At 37.3% G+C, this 23,711-nt stretch overlaps 1 protein-coding gene across 6 annotated transcripts in view; it reads left to right on the top strand.

Moving 5' to 3' along the window:
* GTF2I (general transcription factor IIi) overlaps positions 1-23,711 on the top strand; it is a 79,560-nt gene that overhangs the window by 10,232 nt on the left and 45,617 nt on the right. For all 6 annotated transcript variants that reach the window (XM_020894911.2, XM_020894913.2, XM_070460203.1 and 3 more), the window contains exons 2-9: positions 8,209-8,312; positions 11,321-11,459; positions 14,191-14,325; positions 15,447-15,630; positions 15,797-15,825; positions 18,603-18,657; positions 19,114-19,157; positions 20,840-20,917. In XM_020894911.2, coding sequence (XP_020750570.1) covers positions 8,214-8,312; positions 11,321-11,459; positions 14,191-14,325; positions 15,447-15,630; positions 15,797-15,825; positions 18,603-18,657; positions 19,114-19,157; positions 20,840-20,917 — 763 coding nt within the window. In that variant the 5' untranslated portion in view covers positions 8,209-8,213. The remainder of the gene's footprint in view (positions 1-8,208; positions 8,313-11,320; positions 11,460-14,190; positions 14,326-15,446; positions 15,631-15,796; positions 15,826-18,602; positions 18,658-19,113; positions 19,158-20,839; positions 20,918-23,711) is intronic.

Here is a 23,711-nt window from a genome sequence, read left to right as displayed (position 1 = left end):
CCTAATAGATTGCCAGTGTGTAATATTACATGATAACCTATACTAATTTTAATGGAACTGAATCTTGTTTAGGATAAAATCAGCTGATTCAGCTATTAGGTCCTTGCCTTTTATTTTAGGCACCATCTTAAGACAAAATATATAGTATCTTAGATGATGAATTTTAGCTTTTTCTTAGTTCTCTTCATTAAAAAAAATTACTTTTATAAAATCAGAATTTTGTAAAAGTTTGAAATTCCATTTTACTGTTCTTCTAATTGGGTGATACTGAAAGTTATTTTGCATTTCTCGCTGAAGATGAGTGTAGTTAAGACTGTAATGATGCCTTTAGTCACAGTTTTGCTGAAGTTTGGCTTTCATGGCTCTTAGTAAAATTAAATGAATTGGTAAATTTGAGCTTTAGCTAACCTTATAAACAAAAAATAACCTGAGACTAGATCTCAAATAATGGAGACAACTGAAAAAGATGTGTGTGTGTGTGTGTGTGTGTTTAGTCACTCAGTTGTGTCCGACACTTTGTGACCCTGTAGATTGCAGCCCGCCAGCCTTCTCTGTCCATGGAATTCTCCAGGCAAGAATACTGGAGTGGGTTGCCGTGCCTCCTCTAGGGGATCTTCCCAACCCACGGATCGAATGCACTGCAGACAGATTCTGAGCTACCAGGGAAGCCCAAGAATACTGGAGTGGGTAGCTTATCCCTTCTTCAGGGGAATCTCCCTGACCCAGGAAACAAACTGGGGTCTCCTGCATTGCAGGCAGATTCTTTACCAGCTGAAGCTACCAAACAATAACCAAAAAAAACCAAGGAAGAGATAACTCATCCTAAATACTGGTACAGTGAAAGCAACCACAGCACAGGAAAGCCATGCTGCATTTTGTTGGATTGGAGGTCAAAAAATTAAGTTTCAGTGGAAGATTTTCCTGGTTAATTAAAGTATTCCCCCCCCCTTTTTTTAACTCTTAAGCCTGTTTAATTGCAGAATTGAATACCATATTATCTGTCCTAAATACTGTCTGTAGCCTTCCATGGCCAATATCCTAGGGGTAAGTATGTAAATTGATTTTTAATGTTTTCTCAGTTTTAATTGATCCAGGTATCTGCAGTTTAGTAATTATGGCTCTAGAAATAAAACACTGAGTTCGGAAACTTACTGTTTTTATAGTAAACTTTATTTCACCATACTTAACTAAATGTACAGTGTGGACCGTAGTTGCTTATAAGTAAAAATAATAGAGAACTTAAACTGCCTATAGACAGCTAAAAATGAAATTTTTGAGAAGAAAATATTGAGCCTGGTGCCTGGCTGAGTTCAAATCCATTTCTTCTTAGCTGACCATGGATCTTGGTTTTTGGATTTTACTAAAATAAAGTGTTGCTTAAAAGACTCATGGCTGTTTGTCATTGTTAATGGTGATGTGTGTGCCTGACAGTGCCTGTCAGCAGAGTTTTGTGACGTAAGTTAGGCGTTCATCTAGACAATTGGTCTGCAAATCATTCATATTTTTTTCTTTGAACAATATTCTTTATTATTTCAGAAAGTGCTGTTGATGTTCATATGTACCCTTCAGTGTCCCTCTAGTATTTGCCTTTTGGACAGAAAGGATATACTTTTGCTTCAGTTTGCTTCTAAGTGCCAGTTAATTTGCTGCCTTAGAAAGATTGCCTAGTAGTATAGTTCTAATCACCTTTTAACGTGCCTTTCTTGGATTATTTTTGTGCATGAAAGTTGGAATTTGGAGATACAATTCTAGTCCCTGGTTATAAAATTAGCTGTCTCTATGACTTTATTCAGACAGCTAATCTTGTTGGGTTGGGTTTCTCATTTCTAATATAATGGAACAAAGAGGTTGCACTAAAATATCTTGAATTTTCTTCTTGATCTAAGATTGTAAGCTTTGGGACTGAAATGGAAAAATGCTTGTTGAAAATAACTATAGCATCACAAAAAAGAAATAAGACATAAATGTAATAAAAAAAAACAAGATCAGAGTTATGACCCCTCTTCCCCCACTGATTTAACAATCTGACCTGAAGCTTAATTTGAAGCTGTATTACTTAATTTGAAATTTTAGTAATACTTTAGAAATCAACACAATCAGGAATCTTAGAGTCTCGTTTTTTCATTAGAGTGGATGGCCTATGTCAAAATGTTATAGAGCTCTGTTTGACTCACTATAAAATCTCTTTAATTGTGCTGCTCAGCATTAATGGCAAGGATCAATAAATTAAAAGTGGAAGCATGGTCAAATGAAAACACTCTCATGGGGACTTCGCTGGCGGCCCACTGGTTAAGACCCCATGCTTCCATTGCGAGGGCCGTGGATTCCATCCCTGCCTGGTTGGGGAACTGATATACTACAGGCTTTGTGGAGCAAGCAGCCATAAATAAATAAGTAGCAGGCACACTGGTTACAGCAAAAATAAACCATAAAAAACCCAAGCACTTACATGGAATTAATTATTGGCTTATTTTGAGGTAGAAGAAATCAGTACAGTAAGGACACAGACAAACCTAATCCCCGAAATGGATCTCCAACAAGAAACCCAAGAAGATTTTACAGAATGGCTGGAATCCGTTTTCAGAGATGTAAAAGAAGGCATTGCTTCTTTTTAAACAATAGCTGACAGGTTAAAAGACAAAAAGGTGAAACAGCAACAGGCCAATTAAGTTCAGTTTTGAAACTTATAAAGGAGAATTAAAATCAAATCAGGGAAACAAAAGATGAAGTTAAAAAAAAACATTTGGAGTTGAAGAAGTAAGGAAATTGAAAAAACGGGAAAGAAGGTGGAACGGACTCTGGTAGTCATAATTTTTGTGTCCTCAAACACTTTATCAACCCCTTTCTCTGATGACAGTGTCCTGCTTTGCCTTTTGAATAACTGCTTACCTTCCTATTCCATGCAGTTCTGGCTGTTCTGCCAATCACAGTGTATCCCAGGTAATCTTGTTCTGACTAGCCACTTAAGTGAGCTTGGGATACAAATCCCCAGACCTTCTGTGCAGAAGGTAGCAGGAACATACAGGGATCACAGAATAGGTGTGTGGTCAAACTTGAAAGATAACACACATGGCTGCCATCTCTCTTAGGAAAAAACCCGTCTTCTTAAGGAGAAGTGAGGTCGGCCGGGAGGGAATAGAAGTCTAATGATGTCCCTTGTGTTCCTTGACTGGCTTTGTATGGAGTCAGTGCCACCTTTAGGCTGAATAAAACAAGAAAATTTCCTTTGTTTAGTTGTGGTGCTTTGAATTGGGTAACCTTGCAGTTTAAGAATAGTTCTGGGTAATTCATAAATGGTTCTTGAAGATAAAGACTACTGTAAATTAGGTGTTGTTCCCAGAGTTGGTGGGACTACTAAGAATGCTCTAGAATTATACAGCAAAACTTTTGTAAAACTACCAAAAAGTTGGTAGGAATTTTGAAGATCTGTTATGAGGAGGCTAATTTTAACGGGAGGACTGGGGACTTCCCTGGGGACCCAGTGGTTAGGATGCTTCGCTTCCACTCCAGGCGGCAAGGGTATGATCCCTGGTTGGGAAACTTAAGATCCCACAGCTGCACAGTGGGCCAAAAAAAAATTCTTTTTTAAGGGAACTAATAGTAGAAGTGGAAATCTCTTTTGCTTTGAGGGCATCTGCCAGTTCACCATATGAACCTGGGTTTTGAAAACCTTTTGGGATGAAGAGGCAGAAACCAAAGCACAGAATCTGCACAAAATTCAGGGGTCAGATTCGCCATTCCCCTCAATAACTTGAGACCCCCGATTGAATAAGGCTGATTAAGAAATAAGCCAGCTTATATCCCTGTTTGTGGTCTGGGTTAACATCTGGGGGATCTGAGGAAGGTGAATCCTTGGATTATGGTGCTCTCCCAGGCAGGTACTGTTCCCAGACACCAGGGCTCATGTTTAAAACAAGGTTTTGATGTAAAACGACCAGCATCCAGTAAAAGACAGGTATACATGGGAACAAGAACCATACATTTGAAGGTAGAACTATGAGAAACATCAGAAGTACAACTGCAAAGAATTATCCTAGACTATAAAACAACTCCCACTACTATGTTTAAAGAAATATGTCAAGCTTGAAAATCTTTTGGGTGAAGAAAATTTTAAATGTGACATAGCAGCAAATAGAAATTGTATAAATGAAAATTATAAACAAAGTAAAAAACCTGATGGGTAGTTTTAACAGCAGAATAAGTACAAGTGAAGAAAAAAATGAGTGAAGTGGAAGATAAGTCAGAAGACCAGAGTTTAGTTCCAGGAGGAAAAATGAGAAACATACAGAAGAGAGTAAGAAATTTAAGGATTAACATACATTTAATCTGAGCCTCAGTGTGGGATAGGAGATAGAAAATGGGACAGAACCAATACCCGAGGAAATAACGTGTGTGTGTGTGTGTGTGTGTGTTAGTCACTCGGTTATATCCAACTCCGCAACCCCGTGGACTGAAGTCAGCCAGGTTCCTCTGTCCATGGGATTCTCCAGGCAAGAATACTGGAGTGGGTTGCCATTTCCTTCTCCAGGAGATCTTCCCAACCCAGGGATTGAACCTGGGTCTCCTGCACTGCAGGAGATCTTTACCATCTGAGCCACCAAGGAAGCCCCGAGGAAATAATAGCAGAGAATTTGCCACAAACAAAGGATGACAGCCCTTAGTCAAGATCCCCAGTGAGGGAGGTGGGAGGGGGGTTCAGGATGGGGAACACATGTAAATCCATGGCTGATTCATGTCAATGTATGGCAAAACCCACTACAATGTTGTAAAGTAATTAGCCTCCAACCAATAAAAATAAAAAAATTAAAAAAAAAGATGCCCAGTGAATGATAAACATACTGAATAAAAGGAAATCTAAACTTTGCACACTGTGCTCATATTCTGAAGTGTTTCAGTGCATTTTTTCTTTCTTCTCTGTGTTTAAAAAGATTAAAAGCAATCTGCCATTTTTGTATTTACTCTTACATGGAGGTCACAGTCGTTTTGGTCATTTCCCTTTTTGTTCCAGAGAACTCACTGTCCCATTTTAGTTACTTGAAATTTTTTTGTTTCATGGTCTCTTTATTTGGGAGACTTCTGAGTTTTGATATGACAGATCGTATCCTGGGGGTTTTTTGTTGTTGCTCATTTCTAGACATACAGAGACAGACAGACAGGCAGCCACAGACACACAGAGACAGACAGACACACACACCCCTGTTTAAATTAAACCAAAAGAGTGCCTGTTTCCTTTTTGTGAGGTGTTGTCTCCTTCAAAGTTCTTTTTCTCCTAGGCTCCCTGGATACTTCCGTTTTGCTCTTATTCTTCCTCTCTCCCAGGGTTGTTGTGAATATTTAATAGATGACTAATGAAACATGATAGCTATATTTAATAAATGTTTATTTCTTTTTTGTCTATCTTGCTCTTATTTTAAACTGACTCTTTATATAGGGTGAGAGGTGAAAAGACCTTTCCTGGGAAGTGATTGGGTGTCTCTGGTCAGAGAGGAGGCGGCCCACCGGGGTCTCAGAGCTGGCTGATGGTCTGGGGGGCCCCCAGCCTGGCTTTCGGGCCCCCGGCTCTGGGAGGACCCGCCCATCAGGCCTCGTGCTCTGGAAGCTCGTGTCACCACCCGGCCTGGTGTGTCCTCGCGTGGTCACCATTAATACATTGGTGTGATGACAGTTTCTTTCTGGCAAAGGGCAGAGGAGAGGATGCAGTCACGGGTTAGGGGTGCAGGGAATGTTCCATGCACCGTGTTGACTAAGGGCTCTGTGGGAAGTGATCCAGATGCAGCCATTTCTAGAGAGCAGAAAGCCCCAGACAGAATCAGCCTTCCCCATGGAGCCCAACAGGACTCCGCCACCTCCAGGGTTCTTCCCATCAAAAGTACTGAGATGAGAAAAAAAAAAAAAAAGTACTGAGATGGTCCCAAAAGTTCTGATAATGAAGCCGGAGCTCTCGTCTCCTGTGGCTTCTTCACAGGCTGTTAGGATGGTGATCCTCCCAGTTACTAACACACTTTGAATGTGATGGATATCATAGCATATCTGTGGCAATTGAAGGTGAGAAGTGGAAGCAGCAATAGGCAAGAAATTGTTCTAATGTTATAGTCTGGCTCTGAGGGTGACTGTATGACCTTGAGAAATTATTGTGTTTGTAACATGGGAACACATCTTTTTTCTCTTGCTAGAGAATTAAAGGAAAAGTGAGATTATTATTAAGAAATGCTATGAACTTTCAGAAATAATGATAGTATTAATATATTCTAAATGAAAATTATTATAGAAAAACAGCATGCCTTGTCCATTTTGATTTAAGTAAATTTAAATATAACTTTGGGCTTCCCAGGTAGCACTGTGGTAAAGAATCCACCTGCCAATACAAGAGATATGAGAGACTCATGTTTGATCCCTGGGTCAGGAAGACCCCCTGGAGAAGGAAATGGTAACCCCCACTCCAGTATTCTTGCCTGGAAACTTTCAGACAGAGGAGCTGGGTGGGCTACAGTCCATGGGGTCACCCAGAGTCTGACACAACTTAGCAACTGAATAACAACAATAGTTAAATACCCAGGTGTCTTTAGTAAATTAATTTATATATATGTATTTGCTTTATAGAATTACTGTTGGTCCTTAATTTTTCAGTTATCCTCTCATATTTCATTTCATTATTTGGTCTCTTGCTAAAACCTAGAATTAACTGAATTGAAAAGGGATAGTTTTTAATAGGCATCTAATTTGCATGCTATTTATAGGAAAACAGTTCTTTTAGTATTAGAATTTTTTAAAGTTTGCTTTAGATTTTGGCTTCTTAGAATGTCTTTATATGATGTATTTTTGCCTTTTAAAATTTGTATTATATTAATATCTAATATAAAATTTACCATTTTAACCATTTGAAATCTCCCTGGCATTAGTTACATTCACAGTGTTGTGTGACCACCATCACTGCCTATCTCCAGAACGTTTTTGTTGTCCCAAACTTAAACTGTATGCACTGAATAAGAATTTCTCAGTGCTGGCTTTTTCTAGTCCCTGGGAACTATCATTCTGCTTCCTGTCTCTTAGTCTGATAGGTAATCTCTTTCGAGTGGATCACACATTTGTCCATTTGTGTCTGGATTATTTTCACTTAGAATAATAATATTTTTAAGGTTCATCTCTATTACAGCATGTATCAGAACTTCAAACGTTCTTAAGGCTGAATTACATTCCATTATATGGATGTATGATATTTTGTTTGTTCATTCATCTGACAGTGGGCCTTTGGGGTTCCACTTTTTGGCTCCTGTGAATAATGCTGCTGGGAACACAAGTGTGCAAATGCCTGTTCACGTCCCCGCTTTCAGTTCTCTTGAGTATATACCCAGAAGTGGAATTCCTGCATCATGGTGATTGTGGATAATTTTTAGAGGAATACCAAACTGTTTTCCACAATGGATGCACCATTTTACACTCCTGATAGCAATGCACGAGGATTCCTATTTCTCCATATCCTTGCCAACGCTTCCTATTGAATGGTTTATGTGTTGTATTTTTATAGTGCTTGAAATTCAGCTGAGCCTCTTTGCTGATACTACAGTTTTCTAGAGAGAAAGTGTTTTAAAGGAATCTTAGATGTTATTTGTCCTGCAGCCTGTTTCCTTAGTGGGAAAGTAGAAATCCTGTGCCCCACGGTGGCTGCTTCATCCACTCTTAACTAATCAGTGCCCTCAGGAGAAGGGGAGGCGGTGTGTGTTGAACGGTGATAAACTGCCTGGACTGTGAAGAGCGCTACCTCTTGCTGTCATTGGGAGACTTTCTGGGTGACAGATAAATTTATTTTGGGAGGTGATGCTGACCTAATTTTATGGAAATAAAACTAGATGGAAAATTAGGGGATAGGTTCTGTATCTTATAGGGTAATAGGAGTTTGGGGCAAATAGAATACTTTTCTTTTTTAACAAATTTTATTTATTTAGTTTTTGGCTGCACCTTGTGGCATGCAGGATCTTAATTCCCCAAGCAGAAGTGAAACCCATACCCCCTGCATTGGAAGATGGGCTCTTAGCTACTAGACCACCAGGCAAGTCCCTAGAATACTTGGTTTTTGAGTCTCCTACTTTTTCTCTATCGCAAGAAAACTGTAAATTAGGCAATTCATGGAGGACCCTCCCAGTTCTAAATATACATTGAGCCGGACACTGAGTTTCCAGCACTCACTTCCTTGATGCTTCTCTTTCCTAGGGATCATGGCCCAAGTAGCAGTGTCTGCCCTGCCTGTCGAAGACGAGGAATCCTCCGAGAGCAGGATGGTGGTGACGTTTCTCATGTCTGCTCTCGAGTCCATGGTGAGGTGGCCCAGCAGTTGTGTCAAGTTTTCCACAGTTGGATAACATGGGGCTTGTGAAAATGCGATTGATTGGTTTTTGGAAAACGTATACTATGTCTTTTATTTTTAATATATACAGATTGTTTGCTTGACTAATAGTTAATGGGTTTAAGCCTTTCAAATCAAATGTTACTGCATACTATGTTTCAGAATGTTCTTAACTTACCTGAATGTGTAATTTTTTACATTTAATTTTGATTTTCAACCTCCTAATTGCCTAAGAAGGTAATCCCTTGTTTTGCAAGCCTTAACTTTGAATTTAAGTGTATTTTTGAAGTTAGTCTGAGTGAGTTTGTATATTGTAGGGTATTGCTGGTGTCTTACTGTATAGGTGTAAAGAACATTTCCACAATTTTGGGCCTTAAGCGCATATTCACTATTTTACATCTGCTCTTTATTTTATTGTGCTTTGCATTCACAATTTTCTGAATTTGGTGACCTTCTACCAAATATGTAGTGTAACTTTATTTTTTTAAAAACTTATACATAATTGCAAAATAATTATTTGTTGTATTTCTATATTACTATCATAGTACTATAATTTGCTTATCATGTTTTTATGACTATGTATGAGTTCATAGATTTGAAAACTATCAGACTTACGTATTTTCTGACACAATGAAATTATGTATTTTAAGCAGGAGGAGGCAGTGTATTTCCTGTCTTTAAGTATTATATATATATAATACACACACGTATATATATATAGCAGGATACTAGTGGAATCTCTTGTTTTTCCATTCGGGCATTTTCTCCCCTTCTTTCTACTACATAGGAATTTAAAAAATTATCTCCTTCAAGAAAGCAATTTTAGAGTGGTTAGTGACTGTGTATACTATTACTCTCTGAATGTCACTTATTTTTCGCTTTTGGTCTTAAAAATCAGTCAACATTTGTGGCTGTCATGTTAAATAATTTAGAGATTAAATCTACTCTGTTGATATTAAGTCATTTTCTTTAACACGGATCTCTGCATAGCGTGACATAAAGTTGCATAGGACCCATTCTCCTCAGACTGTCTTCGTGGTGTTCTCACCTTTGGCAGCGTTTCCCTCCTCACCAGCAGGAGTCTCTCCTGTCCCCGGTTGTGTGTTGTGAAGTATGGCAGGTCACAGGTTGGCTTCATCCCTCTTCCCCTGGCCCATAGGCTTCTTTGATCTAAATCCCTAGACAGTGCATGAATCTTGCTTTGCTCTTTCACCAGCCCTTTGGTGACAGGGTTGTCCAACTAAGAGTGGGTAGTGCAGCAAGGATGCACCCTCATCTGTCACACGGTACGTAAATAATAGTTTCTTACAGGTGAGCAGCCAGGGCCCGTCTCACGGAAGTGTATATAACACAATTAGGGTACCGCAGTGTTCGTCATGCTGAGGTGGTCGTTGGCTCACCTCAGGGTCACAGTTTCTCTGCTGTGGCTTTATCATAGCTCAGAAGCTTTCTGATCATGAAAGTAGGTATAAAATGATTTATTACAGATAACATTTTAAAGTGACATTATGCAAGTGATTTCCATTTAAGAAATTAGAGGGTGGTAATGGTACAAATAAAAAACAACTGGAGGAAGCTATAGTTTTCAACAAGTGATACTGAGAACATAGGCTGTTTGGGGGAAGAAAGTCTTTATTGTGTGTTAAGTTAAATTCTAGATGAGTAAAAATTTAAAGATAGTCATGTTAAGATTAAAAAACCAGGAGAAAATGTATGTAAATATGTATTTAATTCTGTAAACAACTTTTCTATGCCTAATATTAGTGAGGTACCTTTATGCATTAATAGAGAAACACTAATATAGTATAAAAATAAGCGAAAGATAAGCCAGTTTACAGAGAACTGTCTTAAGTCCCATATTCTTTAATACCCTTTGATTTTGGTGCTAATCACTGGATTATTGGGGGTGTTTTGTTTTGTGTTTGTGTTTTTGCTGTGGCTTGTGGGACAAGTCCCCAGCTAGGAATTGAACCTGAGCGCCGAGTCCTAACCACGGGCCCACCTGGGAGTTCCCGGATTATTGATTACACTGAAGTGTAATAATGGTTTATACTTTTTAAAAAAATGGTTCTGGGAAAGTCGCACAGTAACGTTTGCTAGGATACTGAGAGTTAGCCCTTCTAGAAGTACAGATGGGAGGGGAGTGTCAACTGATGACCCTTCTTAGAAAGCAATTTTTAGTAGGAGTCTAGGTTTTGAGGACCTTAAAAGTTTTTACTTTTGAGTGTTTTTGGACTGTTGTTTCATGTCTCTGACTGTCTTCTAAGAAAGTCAGTGAAGATACACATAGCTATTTTGTTCCCAGATGATTTTTTCAGTGTTGTGTTTCAGAGTGATAATTGGAATCAGCAACATTTTCTATAAGGGAAGAATATTTAGTCTCTTAGGGATGTACTCAGTAGAAGTGTACCTTTCTGAATGGGTTTCCAGTGGTGTATACATATGGAGATACTTGTGGAGGTGGGCGTTTGTGATGGAAGCTGTAGTGTGGCTTCTAGGCCCCCCTCCCCTGCAGGACCGCTGGCTCCTCTGTGTCAGAGGCTCCCTTGCCCAGGCTCCCCCCTTCCTTGGGGGAGGCCCAAACCAGCTCCCGAGTTCATTCTCGCTCTGCGGAACCCTGCCGCCCCTCACCGCGCAAGGTGGTTGTCACTGGGAGTGCTTGCCAGCAAGCCCGTGTCCACATCTGAGTCTGTCTCTTGGGTTTTTGACCTGTAACAGGTTACAACTTTTTTTCATACAAATTCTGTGACATTCTTAAAAATCAAGGTTGTAAACAATTTAGAAATAGCGATCTCTTAAAAAAAAAATGCGAACTCTCTTCTAGATATGCTAACTTAAGGTGAGAAACTAGAAACTTTACCTTATTCCAGATGAGGCATTAAGGCTGGTCAGGTGATAAGATTTTTTTATTCATCTCAGCTGAAAGAGTGCTGTTAAACGTCTGTGTGTAACATAAGGTTTACTATTTGTGTATTTTAGTGTAAAGAATTGGCCAAGTCCAAGGCGGAAGTGGCGTGCATCGCAGTGTATGAAACAGATGTGTTTGTTGTTGGAACCGAGAGAGGACGTGCTTTTGTCAACACTAGAAAGGACTTTCAGAAAGATTTTGTAAAATATTGTAAGTATTGTATTTTTATCTTCTGTATTCCATAAATATTTATATTTATGGAGAGCACATTGTTTTTGCTTCTAAAGCTGAATGAGATTTATACCCCAAAAAAGACTTCTGAAGTCCATGGTGACGTTTCAGAATGCTCAAAGGAAATCACTGACGTAGTTACATATAAGGGGAAATACTGAAGAGCTTAAGAAAAATAGTCACTGTTTATTGTACTGTTCTCCTTGCTTGACTCTGGCTTAGTGAAATACCTTAGAAGGTAGAGAAGCGTCAGAGTGATTAAAATTTCTTAATTCAGATAAGCAAGTCTTGTCCCTGATAGATGTTTGATGTATTGGAGGAAAAAAAGTTTCCTCTGCATTAAGTTTGAGTCAGCATGAAGAAAGTTCCACAGGTCTTCCTGACCGACCCCTCAATGGAGTCATCTTATCCTCCGTTCTCTGAGGTTTGTGATCCTCCAATCAGGAGTTCATCCAGGTAATGTGTTTATTTTATATTGGAACAAATGCATTAGAGAAATTTACTGTAAGGTGTTAAAAGCTAGAACCTCTCACAGTATGACAGTGTTCATATCTGTGTCTAACCTAACACTGTCCATAGCTTTTGTCTTTAAGATCCAAACTTAAATTTCCATTACCAAGTCAGATCCAATTTGTGATACATTAAGGCAGATAATGGGTGAATAAAAGTTTATTAATTCATTCATTAATTTCAATTCTCAATTGTATTTTAAAAAAAACATCTCTCCCCTTCACTGTACCCGCCGCCCCTGCCCACCATTATCTTTTTAGCTTCATGGTAGTAATCTGTTTAAATTTTTTCCCTCATTGTTTCTTACCATTTAGAGAATTTTTAAGACTTTGATTATGTTTGTGTATTTGAATTTATACTAATAATGTTGCTTTGATTATGTGTGTGTCAGTTGCCATCTGTCCCATGAATACTGTAATCCCACTGGCAGCTGTGTGTACATCCCTGTTCCCTATATGCTTTGCTAATGGGCTTCTTCAGTGGTTAGAACTAAGCATTAGGGGAATTGTCCTCAGTTGCAAATTATAGTCCCTGCCTGTTAGTATTCATACTTTTTTTATTACCAAAATGTTGATGCCACAGAGAATAATCTTTTGGTATATAATGCTTAAGTACCTCTTACTCCTATAAACTATTCTGCAGATAAGATCAGTTGTCTTCTGAAACCAAATCAATGGGTTTATGAGTCAGTTTAGAAATTCTTAGTAGAGAGTTCTAAGCTCTTTTCCAGGGTTTTGAAAGGCAGTATCCTATGGAAATAAAATAATGTGACTCACTTAGGTAATTAAAATTTTTCTAATAAAAAGTAAGGAGAACGCATCGTTTGTTTTAGTGGATATATTTTAACCTGACATCTAAAACATTATCATTCAACATATATAATCAGTATAAAAATTTTTTTGTGCACCTGTGCAAATCCTTTATTAAAGCAATAACCAAAATACAGGATGGCTCACATGGTTTTTTTTTTTTGCTTTTTTGCCTCTATATCAACTTACATATTAATCATTATGTTTATACTTTTAAATAATTTTTAAAAGGTAAACATTTATAGCTCACAATCAACAGAGTGACATTTCCACCAGATGTATTTTTCCATCTTATTTCCTGGTTTTAACAAAGGACATCCAGAACCAGGGGCACAGCACATCAAACTTAAGTGCCAGCACCTTCTGTGAGCAGCACTAGGTCGTCTGAGAGATACACTGAAGGTTTACATTTTTCATTAAATATAATTTATGCCAGAATATTCTTAGACCTGTTTGCTTTCTGTTTTTGCATTCTCTGTGAGCTTCAATTTTGATGGTGGCATTCTGAGAATTAGACCCCTTACAAATGAAATCACTCTAAAAAAATCTCAAAGTTCATTATCACCATCATATAATATTTTCTTGTATAATAGACACTCAGTCCTTCAGAAAGCACACTAAGCAATTGTTTATTCGATCTTCTCCCCACCACTAATTTGTTTAATCCAAATCTTGTTAATCACTGTAGAAACGCTGTAAGTCATTAGGAAGATGAACTTTGTTATCTCCTAGAGAATCTTAAAATGAATAGGTGCATGTGAAAATGACTAGTACCTTGAAGGGTGGGTGGTTGTTTAGTTGCTAAGTTGTGTCTGACTCTCTGTAATCACATGGACTGTAGCTTGCCAGGCTTCTCTCTCTATGGGATTTCACAGACAAGAATACTGGAGTGGGTTGCCATTTCCTTCTTCAAAAAATTATTAATGGGGTATTTTGCATACAATTTTTTGTACTAAATCTTCGAAATCCAGGCTATATTGTAAATTTGCAACACATCTTAATTTGGACTGTGTACATTTCAAGTGCTAAGTAGCCACACGTCAAGTGTCTGTAGAGGTTTTTGTGTTAGACTTGGCAACAAGAATGATTTTTGTGGTGATCATCTTCCCATGTTAAATTTGTAGTTACTCTAAAGTATTTTTTCATTTTAAAATTACTAGTATCTAATTTTTACTGGTAGAATTGTCACCTATAGTTGCTCTTGTTTCAGAGATGATCTCTGTTTCTTATAATTTCCATTCATTTGTCTTTTAGGTTCTTATTTTTAAAGTTCCTCCTCCTCCCTTTCCTTTCTGTCAAATCATAAGTGTTAGCATTTGGAAAAAATATTCTTAGCAAAAATCACATATGGATAATGGATATGGACCTTTTATCACATTAATATTTTATAGGTGTTGAAGAAGAAGAAAAGGCTGCAGAGATGCATAAAATGAAATCTACAACCCAGGCGAATCGGATGAGTGTCGATGCTGTAGAGATTGAAACACTGAGAAAAACAGTTGAGGACTATTTCTGCTTTTGCTATGGTAGGGTTATATACTTGAATTGCCTAAAAAATATGTTATATAGTTGGCTTTTCTAAAGGGCAGATCAAGTAACTGACTTAACAATCACGTAACACATTTTGACAATTGAATGAGTTGATTCCTAGATACTGGGTTAACATTACGAATGACCTTTCTTTAGCTGTTAGAGTTGTTTTTTTGTTTTTTAATGCAGTTTTAGGTTCACAGCACAATTAGAGAGGAGGGTGTAGAGATTCCCTGTCTACCCCTTGCCTCTTCTACACATGCATAACTTCACCGGCTGCATCCCCCACCAGAGAACCTCCAGTGACACAGCGTAATGACCTGAAAAGTCCTGTTTATTTTTGACAAGTGTGCTGATCTCAACAAGTCCCTGGGAAAAAAGCACTTTTCGTTAGTCTGGTTATGCAATATATAGCTCTTAAAAGGGAAAGAAGAAAGAGGGGGAAGATATAGGTTACACTGTGAAGTTGTAGGTAAAGCTCAACTCTGGGGACTGGAGTTTCCAGCATCTGTGGGCCCTCTGTCTGATACCCGCAGACAGCCGAGAGGATATGTTCGTTTGTGAATGTAGGGGTGTGTTTACCTAATAAGGTTTCAATGAGAATATTTGCCCAAAATTGCCTTGTGTTTTATGGTAACAGTAGGATTCGTCAGGGTTCCATGTTCTGAGGCTCAATTGTATATGAAAAGATTGTGTTATACCAGAGTGGGCCATTGCTCCTTTCCTTTTGTGTGAATTTTAGGTGTGTATTCTATCAATATATACTTTCCATTTTGGCCTTTTGGATTCGTTGCAGGTTTAGACTACTGCTAACATAGGAATAGGGCCCTCTAGTATTTGAAAGAGGTTTTGAAATCAAATACTGCAAAAGCATGAATGCGGGGGAGGTCCCTGGTAGTCTAGTGGTTAGGGTTTTGGGCTTTTCACTGACGTGACCTGGATTCAATCCCTGATTGGGGAACTGAGATTCTGCAAGCGACATGGCAAAAAAAAAAGAAAAAGAAAAAAACCTACTAATGCCATTTATTGAACCACGATAACTGATCATGGTTAAGTTTTTCAAATCTTACCATTTAATGATTACTGTCTTTCTGCCTTTTCCATATCTTAACCTCAGGTAAAGCTTTAGGCAAGTCAACAGTGGTACCTGTTCCATATGAAAAGATGCTCCGAGATCAGTCGGCCGTGGTGGTGCAGGGGCTTCCAGAAGGAGTAGCCTTCAAACACCCTGAAAACTATGATCTGGCAACCCTGAAGTGGATTTTGGAGAACAAAGCAGGGATTTCATTTATCATTAAAAGGTGAAGTACTTCCTCCCTTGCCCTCAATAGCTTTTTCAAATAAAGTTGAATGTTCACCTTAAGTTAAATATGTTTTTATTATTGTTTACCATAGAAGCCATTTAACTTTATGCTTTTTGATAACTTTTTGTGTTTACATGTAATATTTTGTTCTGTTTTACTACAGACCTTTCCTGGAGCCAAAGAAGCACCTAGGTAAGTGATTGCTTTGCTTGCATAATAACAGGACTGATTACTAAACCTGTTGTGTCAAAATTTAATATATTGTAATGATGTCTCCTTTTTTAAAAAAAATTTTTTTTAATTTAATTTTTTTTTCATTTACTTTTATTAGTTGGAGGCTAATTACTTTACAATATTGTCCTTTATTTTCTTTGAGAATATGATGTAAGACAGTTTGGAGTGGAATGGTACATGTTTATATAAACCAGTGAAAAGTCTATTGAGACTTACTGTTTTCAGCTCGGCTGCTTGCTTTAAGATGTATTCAAGACTTTGTGTTTGCAGGGCGTAAGGATCTGCCCTCATACCCCAGAATTATGAGGGGTTTAATTTACATAGTATCCACTGAGCGGGCAGAGAGAGATGGAGCACAGGATTGGCCGGGGAGGGGATGCACGGCCGTGTGTAAGCATTAAAGGTTTCCAGAGCAGGTGTCTAAGGGTGGAGTCGCCGACAGAGGAGCTCGGTGGACACCCTGGAGGAACGGCTAGCGGAGGTTCCAGGGAGGAAGCCCAGGAAGGAGTTTACGAGGCAGAGGGAATTAAGATGGGCCATTGAAGAATGAACAGGTTTTCAACAGGACTTCCTTCTGGGAAGTCCAGACACTCTCTTTGAAGGGAAAAGGGGGATATTTAAAAGACTAGCACCCCTTTGAGACTTGTAAAAGAAAATAATCACTGTCATTGGCAACTTCTAAGCAATATAAATGTGAAAGGACAAGATAACATATGGATACCCAAGCATGTATTGTTTTCTGATCGGTAACCTCTGTTATTCTCACCACGATGAAAAGATTAATTTTTTAGAAGCTTTATTGGGGTATCGTTGACATGCCATAAATAAAGTTGACCCATCTAAAGTATACAGTCCATATGGTATATAGAACGGCTTTGGCAGTTTGGTTAGTTGACCCTGTTTATTTTTGGACTTCGTACAGAGTGAATCGTGTTGTATGTAAATCAAGACAGTTGACTTCGCAGTCTGAATATTTTTTATTTCTTAGTCTTGTTGCTCTGGCAAGGATGTTCAGTTCAGTATTGAGAAGAACATGGCTATAGCAGACATCACCTCGTTCTCCATTCTAGGTGGAAGACATTCGAGCTTTCACCGTTGAGTTAGCTGCAGGTTTTTGTATGTGTCCTTTTTGAGATTGAGAAAGTATAGACTTGATTTTCATGTTTCAGTTAAAATTCATTTTTTCTTGATCAACATTTTTTTACCCTGATGTATTGCAAATTAGCCGTAGTTTGCCATTTGTATTTTATGAAGTCTGTGATTCTAGAAACATGTTCTGAAACATTGAGGCCTAGTGGTTAGCTGAAGAATATTTCTATAGAGTATTTATAATAATGAGTTGTCCAAGTGGGTGACTTTGTATGGCTGAGCTCTTTTGCCATACTGACTTCCAAAGTAATTGAAAAGTTGCAATTATAATGGGATTGCATTTTCCAGTGTAAAAACTTTTAACAGGCTTATTGAAATATGATTGGCATACAGTAAACTACACATATTTAAAGTGTATGGTTTGCTAAGCTTCCACACATGTATACGCCGTGAAAACTGTCATTGCAATCAGGATAATGAAACCTGTCTTACCCCCACACTTCCGCACACCCCTTCGTAATTCCTGTCCTCCTCTGCCTTGTCCCCAGACTGTCACTCATGTTGTTGTCAGCAGAGATTTCCTATATTTTTTTATGGAAATGGAATCTTAGAGCATGTACTCTTTTTTGTTTGTTTGGCTTCTTGCTTTGCGATTTTCCTGCATTTCATGTATCAACAGTTTCTATTTTTTTTTTTATTACTGATTAGTATTCCACTGTACAGATACTCCCAATTTGTTTACTGATTCATTTGCCCATGAACATGTGGGTTTCCATTTCTTGGCTTTTATAAAGAAAGCCACTGTGATATTTGAGTGCAAGTTTTTATGTGGACCTTGTTTTCATGTCTCCTGGGTAGATAACTTAAAGGGAATGGTGAGATCATAACAGTAGTTGGTTGCATATTTACCTTTTTAAAACACTGCCAAAGTGGGTTTCAGTGTGGTGGTTTTGGTTTACGTTCCCACCAGCAGTGTGTGAACTGTAGTTCTGCATCTTTGTCAGCATTTGATGGAGTCAGTCTTGTTCTTTTTTCCTGTTTTTTTATTTTTGCAATCATAGAATTCACCGTTTTGTGGTATATAAGTCAGTGGGTTGCAGTATGTATACAAGATGTACAGCTATCAACCTGTCTCATCATCCTCAGAAGGACCTTGTACCTGTTAGCAGTCACTGTTGTCCAGTTCTTCTGAGTCAGATGTACTCATGCTAGATCTTAGTTCCCCAACCAGGGATTGAACCTGTGCCCATTGTAGTCGAAGTGCAGAGTCTTACCCTATGGACCACCAGGGAAGTCCCCAGATCTACTCCTAATAGAAATCTGACTTGCTTTATACATCAGTATTGTCTTATTCAGTAATAGTATATTGGTGTACTTATTTCACTGATAAAAATAGGAGCTTTCCCATTAATGGGAGGTTTGTGGAGGGTTGAGGGGCTAAAAGCTGTTAGATGATTATCATCCCTAAATATCTTCCTTAGAGAATGAAGGACACTCTTTCAAACTAACAGCAGTACTCATTTGAATGACCCTGAGCTGTGAACTCTCTTTCCCCTGTTCATTCTGTTAGGACCTTTGGAAGCATGGTCATACTTCATATTAGTGTTGGAAAAATCTAAATCTTAATTTTTTTTTTTTGTACCTAGGTGGTCGTGTGATGGTTACAGATGCTGAAAGGTCAATGCTATCTCCAAGTGGAAGGTAAAGCATATTTCATTAGTACTAATAAATCTCCATACTTCAGCAAGTTTTAGTGTTTAGATTATTGATGTGTTAGAATATTAAAAAGGCCTGCGTTTGAACCCTTTGGAGGGCCTGTGAAAATGCGCTTTTTGACTTAGTAGTTATGAATGGCAGTAGTTAACCTGAATGAAGTTGGTGTGATTAGTCTGGTGACCACACTGTGAATAGGAAGACCTTCTAGTAAGACCATGTTGTTTTATTTTACTTTTCCCTTCAAAAATGTTGATTGGAATTAGATTTCTAAATTCAGTTGACAGGTCATTGATGCAGGAAATAACTATGTGAATTTTAAAGTGAGTCACTTTTGCACTGACTGGGTCAGGTGAGTGTTTGTCCTGTGAGATCCGGGCATTTGAGCGCCGTGTGTAAGTGACCCTCTGTGCAGAGCTTCATCAGGGCTCCTTTTCCTTTCAGCTGTGGCCCCGTCAAAGTGAAAACTGAACCCACAGAAGATTCTGGTATGTACCAGTGCTTTTAGAATCAGTTGTGAAATGTAAGTAAAGAAGACTTTCCCTTAATTTAGAAGCTTGTATTTGGACTCATTACTTACTGCTTTGATGTGAGGTAGGACAAGTTTATTCCAAAAGGTGACATTATTTGTTAATTTTGCTGCTGCTTCGTGTTCGTGATTTGAGGAACAGCTTCTCAAATCTTGCAGCGTATATAAACAGCTCACACTTGGGTAGTGTTCCCTTGTATGGGATATACTACTTTTTCTTTATCCATTCACAATTTAATGGACGTTTGAGTTCTTGCCAGTTTTGGTAATTTTGAATAACAGTGTGAACAGCTGTATATGTGTCTGTGCGGAGATGTGTCTTCATCACCTTTTTTAGTAGATTCAGCGGAGTGAACTGTGGTTCTTCGCTTCGCTTTTTAAGCTCCTGACGAGTTGTTTTCCTGAGTGACTGTATCATTTTATGCTCTCGGCAGCTGCGTGTGAGGGTTTGGGTTTCCATCGCTTGACCAACGCTTGTTATTGCGTCTCTTTTTTGTTTTATTGCAAGTCTAGTGTTTTCTTGTCTGTCTTCTTTTTCCCTCACTCCCTTCTTTTCTTTTGCTAAGAGATATATGTTGGTGCTAGATGTTACTGCTGCAGTTGGGATGTCATTTCTTCTAAGTAGGCAAAGCTGGAGAATCTGTTTATGTGTATTTGTATTTTCATACATATGTTTATCCATTTCCATCTATGATTTTTCATGCTCCTATCTTCAGTTCCATTCTTGGACACCCCAGGGTTTTTTTTTGTTTGTTTGTTTCCTTCCTTTCCTGGAGAGCTTTCTGAGTCATGGAAACCTTGTTTAGCATGTTTAATATATGTGAAATATAAGTGTATATATGGCCAATGAATAAAAATGCCTGTGACCTAACCCTCAGTGGGATACAGAATATTAATAACAACGCCAAGAAGGGTCTCTCCTTCTCCCCTCTCATTACTCTTCTCTGAAAGTCAGCTGTTTGCTTAAGTGTGTTTTTTTAACCTAAGGCTCACATGCATTTTAATTTTTTTCAGCTTTCTTGAGGTATAATTGACATTACTTGAATTTTAGCAACATAGATTTCTTTTGTCTAATTTTGACCTTCCTCTACATGGAATTGTACAATATACACTCGTTTATATCTGGCCACAAAGATCTACTTCAAATTATTTATCCTCATTGTGGGCAAAATGTTATGCTAAAAGGTATGATTTGTTACCCTTATTAATAAAAGGACATGTTAGGAGGGAAAAAAATCAAGTGTATCTCATTATTAAAATCATTAAGAAGTATGCCATCTTTACTCTAGAATATTGGGTCATTAAAATTGATGTACAGGTGATTTTCATTGACTTATAAAAATATTTTTAACTATGAGTGAAAGCAGTGTGACTAATTTTCTTTAATTGTAACGATAACTTGATGGAGGACAGATTTAGCATTAAATAATCCCAGAATGTTAGTAGTGTGGTTAAAACTTTGTCTTAGTTAGGTTTTAGGTTATTTTTGTCCCCGTGACACCTTGCAAGCTTTTGTCTTTTGGAAACATTTAAAATATTAATTGAATGCATTATTTTGCATTAATAGCAGAGCACAAGGGACTTCCCTATACAATCTGAATGCCTCAGAGTATAATCATATAATTTAATTTTCTTTTATAGGCATTTCTCTGGAAATGGCAGCTGTGACAGTGAAGGAAGAATCTGAAGATCCTGATTACTATCAATATAACATTCAAGGTAGTACTATTAAATAAAGTTTTTCTTTACAGAAATTATTGGTGGTTATAATTAAAATTTGTTAATTGCCTGAATTTCTTAGATATTGTTTTATTGATTGGTCCTTTGGTCCTTGACTAGCAGGTGTACTTGTAATTTCTCATTGGAATAAAATTGATTTCAAAATGGGGCACTCAAAGTCAGTCTACAGGGGAGATGTTAAATAATCATTAATATTCTTAAAAAGGACAAGTAAAAGTTGTAGCTTAAGATAGATTTCAGTTTCACTTTTCAGAGTTATTTGCAAGGCATAAAAGGTCTTCTAAACCTTTAATATCTATTTGTGGGACAAAAATAACTTCACATTATTTTTATTATTTTAAAAGTCTATAAAAGATAAGATATAAAAGATTAAAGACATTATTAAGTTTTAGGTATTTATCATTTTATTCTGTATCTTTGCTTGAATGATAATCAAAAAGGAATTAAAGGTCATAATTTCACAATGCAGTTTGCTTCTCTGCATTGATGGATTTTAGTTTAGAAGAACATCTCTAGTTTATGGTAAGTTTAATTGTCATAGATGCATAAAGTACATTAAACATTTAAAGTATAAGATCTGATTGGTTTTATGTTTACCCATAGACCCAAAAACATAAGTCTTCACTGCACTCAAGATAATGAAGTGTCCATAACCCTCAAATTTCCTTGAGCCTCTTTGTAATTCACAGCTCTCCCCAGCCAATGGCTGATTTGTTTTCTATCATTTTATTTTAATTTGCAGCTTTAAGAAATTTATATAAATGGAATCATCATAAAGTATGTACTGTTTTCTTGGGGTGGGGAGCTGTGACTTTCAAATTCCATGTAATTGTTTTGAAATTCATCCACAGTGTTGCATATGTCGATAGCTAATTCCATCTTGTTGCTGAATGCTACTCCATTGTTCATCTGTACCACAATTTATCCCTCTGTCTATTGATGGACATTTTGGTTGTTTCTAGTTCAGGGCTATTAAAAATAAAGTTGCTATGAACATTTGTTTGGAAATACGCGTTCATTTCTCTTGAGTAGATCTCCTAGAACTGGAATAGCTGAGATCTGTGGTAGGTATTTAAGCTGTTTTCCACTGTGCTTTTACTGTTGTACATTTCCATCAGTGGGGACAGTAGTTCTAGGGGCTCCATGTCCTCGTTAACACTTGTATGGTCCGCATTATTTTTAGCCACTTTCTTGGGTGTCTTGTGATACCTCTTTTTGATTTTAATTTGCATTTCTCTAATAGGTTTAGTTCATTTAAAATAATAAGTTTTTATCAGTTCTGGAGTAGTAAAAGTTAGGGATAAATTTATTCTACTTTGTAACCATGTATGCATATATATTAAATCTATATACATATATTAAGTTGTCTCCTAGTGAATTTCATAATTTTTATGTCAGCTTTGATTGTTTTATTGCTATGATGCTAGTAATCACATGGCTAGAAGGTTTAGGTAAGTCTAAGGGGTTTTAATTGAAAAGTTAAAATTTTGGAAAATATTTAGCTGTTTAGCAGTTTTTGGTACCTTGCTAACATACTTAATAAACACTGTTTAATAAAATCTTTTTTAGCACATTATATTTAATTTTTTAAAATAAAATTCTGCCTTTATCTGTGGCATTGTCTTTTTAGCTTTGCTGTTACTGCACAGGGTTATATAAGATTTTTTTTTTCCCCTTTGAAATAGGGAGTGTGAGTGATTTAAGGTAATGCTTGAGTAATGGGAGTGGAAATCTGATATTTGTAGAAGAAAAGATTGCTGAAAAGATCAAGTGCAGTTGAAGGCGGGAACCAGACTATTGATTTTCATCTAGTCTGAAAGATAAAGTCCATGCAGTTTTGGTATTTTTTGCAGTTCTTTGTATATTCTGAATATAAAAGTAGTTTGTGATTGGATTTGCAAATAGGTTAATTTGATGATATCCAGTTTAGTGGAGAGTTTTTTCCCTTGTATGAATTGTGCTTAAGTACCATATCTTAAAAAAAAAAAATCTTAGTTTACAGAGATTTTCTTCTGTGTTTTATAAACACGTTTATGGTTCTACATTTAAGTCTATGATTGGTTTAGACTTAACTTTTATATAGTGTGCAGAATACCAAGTTCAAACTTACACATACAGATATCCAGTTTTTCCAGCACCTTTTGCTGAAAAGACTATTGTTTTTTTATTGTGATACTTTTACATCTCCGTCAGTTTTCTCCAGTATATTCTGTTACATTGTCAGTTTTCTCAAGCATATCCATATCTCTGTTTCTGCCTTTTTCCAAAGTTGCATTGTCTTGAAGATCACAGTTTATAAAAGCCCTTGGGGCATTTTGGTGGAGATTATGCTCAATCTATAGACTAAATTTGGTTGAGTATCTTAACATTGAGTCTTCTGATGCATGAGCATGATATGTGGATGTTATCAGTTTAGCTCTTCTGTGATTGATCAGTGCTTAGTTTTCAGCGTACATATCTTACACATATTTTATAAGATTTGTATCTAAGGGTTTAATGTTTTTCAGTGTTACTGTTTACTATAATTGGTTCTGGCTCTGGAACTGTTTCTGTTTTTTGTTTCTTTTTTACTCAAACTTCTAGCTTTTGCAAAATTTCAGTAATTGTTTTGTTGTTGCTCGTGTGGTGTGTCTTTTTTGTTGTTGCCTTATTTTTAATTCAGTTTTGTTTCTTAACATGGGAACTTAAACCACTGAGATATTTTCCAATATAAGTACTTAATGCCGTAAATTTACCTTTTAAGCATTAGTTTAACTGTACCCTATAAACTTAG

This window comes from Odocoileus virginianus, chromosome 33, assembly GCF_023699985.2.
Source record: "Odocoileus virginianus isolate 20LAN1187 ecotype Illinois chromosome 33, Ovbor_1.2, whole genome shotgun sequence".
NCBI lineage: Eukaryota > Metazoa > Chordata > Mammalia > Artiodactyla > Cervidae > Odocoileus > Odocoileus virginianus.
This window is presented reverse-complemented; position numbering and strand designations above follow the sequence as displayed.